Here is a 4,654-nt window from a genome sequence, read left to right as displayed (position 1 = left end):
GTCCTAAGTATAAATCCCACAGGAAGGTGAAAATTCTAATAATACTAACACAAAGACGCAATATCAAAATTATAGAAAACTTAAGTAAACAAGCAGGTTGAAATTTGTATTAAACAACTAAGGAAACAATGTTTACTACACTAATCTCTAAACTTCAAAGTTAATTCTAATGCAACTAATCTAAGTTTTATAACTAAGGGTTCAAATTTTAGAAAATATCCTTCCCCTTTACAAGCGGTTATAGTGAGTGAATTATCCAAATTGTCATTATATTGTATTGTGCCAAGTAGGAACAATTATATTATTTATCCTCTTTACGAGTGACAAAGAATATTGGCTAATCCAGAGTTTAGTCCCTAAATTCGCAGTTATGCTCGAAAGATACCAAGCTCTCACCTTAGAGTTCCCACGTTCCCCTCACATGAGAGCTAACATCTCGCTTTAGTTTCCAAACACCTGGTCCAAAGTGGGGATTTTAGTCTGTCACCCTAAAATCTTTAATTCTACGCCCAACAAAGTATATATTTTTTTATTTGCATTTAACCCCATGAACTACATTCTCATCCATGAAATCAAATGTGTTTCTTACTTAGTTGTAGAAAGCATAGCCCTCTTAGATTGTATGTTTTCACAACAAATTTTAATAAATCAATTGGTCAGATCAATAAGTAAATGAAGTTAAAAGTTTGAATCATCATAATTAAGAAATTAAAACACTTCTAAAAAATTTAGATTCTTCACATAACTATATCTCATTATAGGGAGAATAACAAAATAGGGAGAATGACAAAATAACTACTCAGAATTCATGAGAAAGATACAACAAAACATGGATATAGAAACAAGTTTGCACTACATCTGAAAATAAAGTAAAATAACTTATCTCAATCTCCTCCCCAAGCAAATCCCTTGAATCACTTTATCTCCTTACAATATCACTCAATTCTTTCTTAGAAATGTAATAAAGAAAAAATCTCACTTTCTCTCTCCTCTTACAACTCTTAGAGAAAAATCTTCCCTAAGTTTTTCTCACCCTTACACCTTTTTTGCCGCCCCACCCCCCCCTCCTTATTTCTGACATAAAATCTTTATTTTATAATGTAGGGACGAATTTCCAAGAGTTTCCTTTTACATCCTTTCAAAAATCCTTCCAAATTCAATGCGTTTAGAGGAATAATTGTTTCTGGCACCTAGGCGCCGAAATCCAACGTTTAGGCGCCTGTTCAACTTTTACAAAGAGTCATCTTTTGTCTCCAAAATCCTTCCTATTTGCTTCCTTTAAGCTCCAAATGCCTAGACTTAGTATACCTGAAACAAAAACATGAAAATGACTTTCTTTAAATTATAATATCACTAAATATGGACATTAAATGTATATATAAAAATTGAATATTCTTAGGCATGTCAATGGGGCATACTCAACTTTCAATAGACTAAAGCCAAACTTGTGGAGAGTTTGTCAAACCTATTCCGACGTGCGATGAGTATATTGGATCACAATAAGAGATACTTCGACCCAAATTTATTAATTTAATGGATAAATTACTAAAGAATGGCCAATCAACCTAATTACATTTGGTTTGTGCCACGTGGAGGCGTGCTCCAACTTCTAATGAACCTGAAGATGATTCAAATAAAAATGTTAAGATTGACTAAATTGAAAGGGACATGTTATTTGTCACCTCTCAAGTTTATTAACTTAATGGATTGATAACCAATAGTAGCTCTGACTGATTTGAAGTCAACCAATCTAATCACATTGTATGGTTCCGTGTGGGGGCATGCTCTAACTTTTGATGGATCAAAAGTAAGCTTCTTTAGTTATGCAATAGATATACTTAGCCTAAAAGATTGATCTCCAGAACTAACCTTAACGTATGAGGTCAATCAACCTGGTCCCATCGTGTTGGTGCTATGTGAGATGTGCTCCAACCTTCGATGAAATTGGATTCATTGTGGATTGTGTTTGTGCTAAAATTTTTTTTGTTGAATTGATTTGCTAAATTTAATTGGTGAAAAGGAATCATCACAAAATAGAGTACATTAAGACAGGAACTTAATATTTTCACAATTTTGCTAAAACAAATCTCCGCCTTTTAGTGAACACGTCTTCGCAATCGTCCAATTCTGTGGAAAACTTGAGGTAACATTACCGCGCCGCGGTAAGAAAAATTAAAATCTTCAAATTTAAACGCAAAAATAAACAGAATCAAAATCATTCCATTTTTCTCCATCGGCTTAAATTCGATCGATTGATTACCTGTTCCAAATTCCGGCTGCCAAGGTCAACATAGTCCTCCTACTCAATTCTCCTTCCAACACAATCGGCCTTCCCTGACGATGTCGTCGGAGATCGAGATTGTGGAGGAGGACCGAAGGGATGTCACCCACTCCGGTGTAGGCAGTACTAGCGGCGTCCCATCTTCTTCTACGGAGGGTTCTACTGCTACGGAGGAGGAAGCGTTGCGAAACGATGTCTACACGGCGGCGGCCTACGGCGATCTCGAGAAGCTGCAGAGGCTGGTGGAGTCTGAGAGCTGCTCCGTCACGGAGCCTGATGGCGGTGGCTATTACGCTCTTCAATGGGCTTCGCTGAATAACCGCACCGCTGCTGCTCAATACATTATCGAGGTCTTATTTGTCTTTTTCTTTCGAATTTGTTTCCTGCTTTCTCTTCAAACCATTTTCCTTTTTTATTTGTGGGAGTGAGCGGATTCAGGATTTTTGTGTCTGGACAGCATGGGGGAGCTGTAAATGCAGTGGACCACACGGGGCAGACTGCTCTCCACTGGAGTGCGGTGCGTGGACACATTCCTGTTGCGGAGCTGTTACTCAAGGAAGGCGCTCGTGTTGATGCCGCAGACTACTACGGTTATCAGGTACATGTTTATATGTCGTTGTATTTGGATTATTTGACTTATGTGTATTGCGCCGATTGAAATTGTTTCCGATGATGGTTGAAGAAGGAATACACGTGAATGAACAATTCTGCTTTTTTTTTGGGATAGGTCTGCTTGGATAGAATAGAGACCATTTTGATTTAACTGTGGTTACCAATAGAAGAAAGTTGTTCCTTTTATACAGTATTGAAAAGGTTTACAAAGTTTAATTTAAAATTCTATTATTTTGAGGTTGAATTTTTGATGCACTCAACTCTCGTATAACAGGTTGCTGATGCTGTTTCTTAATGATGCCTGCTCAATTTTGATTTCTATTATTTTATATTCCTCTTGTTTTATTGCCAGTGTTTACTTCTTGATGTTCATTTTTCATGCCATGGTGATTGTTTAATTTATATTGGAGATTATCTAGTTTCTAATTTCGTTTTCATTCTAGAAGTTAAAGTATTTGTTGTATATATATAATACCAAACCTCGAAGAGAAATGGTAATTTGAGTTGCCAACAATTTCAGAAACTAGGAGAAAGAAGATGTAATAGGAGAATAATGGTAAGAGGGCACTATCTATTTAATTATTGATTCTAATAATGCCAAATTATGAGTATTTACCGACTTAAAATTACAATAGTACACTTTGAATACTTATTCAACAGTCATCCGCCTAAAGAACCAATTACATTTATTTGCACTATCATTAACTATTAATCCACACCTAAAATTTCCCATGCTTTCAAAAACAAAGTCATACTGTGAAGCAAGACAAGATAAATTCAAGAAATCCGTGCAGTATATTCAACTGGAAATGAGGGCAGGGTTGTTAGTAGAATTATAGGAGTTGTAAGCAGTGGGCAACCATCTAGCTTCAATTTATTAAACGATTTTTGTTGTGCACTGACACTACATTAACGTTTAAAAAAAGCTTGTTGATTGTTGGGTGCTTGAGTGACTCAGTCAGTGTTTTAGGTGAACTATTGTTAGAAACTTGCACATAATGGTTGATCCTAAACTATTATCTTGATGATATTTAAATGAGTGCTTGATATTATCAATAAAAGAGATTCTATTGGTATTGGTCTTGAACGTCATCCATATTGAGAATGTTATCATTTGTCATTTCATTCATTTTTTGGACAATGGTGGATGTAGCCAATATTTTTTTTTTGGTGCACAAAGTAGAACCTTAATAGTGGATCTATCAGCGACGCGAGGCTTGGCCTGCTAAATAGCAAGACCAACCAGTTCAGTTGAAGGCTCGGTTCCAGGCCTTGCTGGACCGCTCGACAATTCAAGGGGTGGGAATTGTCCCCTTTCTCCCCTTCTTCTATCTCTTTTTTCTTTCCTTTTGTTCTATATATGTGCTGTTTTGAGTGCTTTAAGGCACAATTCTTGTGTTTCTGATTTCAGAGCTCCTAGCGCTAGGCATATTCTCCCTTATTATGGTTTTATTCGAGGACTGGTGGTTCTTTGACAATATCGGCGTTGGTTATCTGTTCGATCTTGCGCCTGTTCAACTTTCTCCTTGCTACCACACAGACTCCCAACCCCCTTCTTGTTGCCTCTCAGCTTTGCCAGACCTTCCCTGTTGTCGCTCAGTTTTGCCAGATCCTTTCTGTGGCTGCACAACTTCGCCAGACTCTTTCTGTTGCCGCTTAGCTTAGCCATACCCTTTATGTTGCCGCTCCGCTTTACTAGATCCTTTTTGTTGCCACTTAGCTTTGCATGCCCCTTTCCAATTGCCACCGCCCCTCCCGCCC

The 4,654-nt window shown here is 37.3% G+C and overlaps 1 protein-coding gene across 2 annotated transcripts in view; it reads left to right on the top strand.

Moving 5' to 3' along the window:
• Positions 1-2,218: 2,218 nt before the first annotated feature.
• The window catches only part of LOC110032555 (protein S-acyltransferase 24), a 52,832-nt gene continuing 50,396 nt past the window's right edge, over positions 2,219-4,654 (top strand). For both annotated transcript variants that reach the window (XR_002294862.1, XM_020736216.1), the window contains exons 1-2: positions 2,219-2,631; positions 2,739-2,879. Coding sequence is in view for 1 of the 2 variants with exons in the window: in XM_020736216.1 (XP_020591875.1) it covers positions 2,341-2,631; positions 2,739-2,879 (432 nt within the window). In the remaining variant the exon portion in view is untranslated. The remainder of the gene's footprint in view (positions 2,632-2,738; positions 2,880-4,654) is intronic.

Source organism: Phalaenopsis equestris, unplaced genomic scaffold (genome assembly GCF_001263595.1).
Source record: "Phalaenopsis equestris unplaced genomic scaffold, ASM126359v1 Scaffold000972, whole genome shotgun sequence".
Taxonomy (NCBI): Eukaryota; Viridiplantae; Streptophyta; class Magnoliopsida; order Asparagales; family Orchidaceae; genus Phalaenopsis; species Phalaenopsis equestris.
The sequence above is the reverse complement of the archived record's forward strand: the minus strand, read 5'-3'. Positions and strand labels throughout refer to the sequence as shown.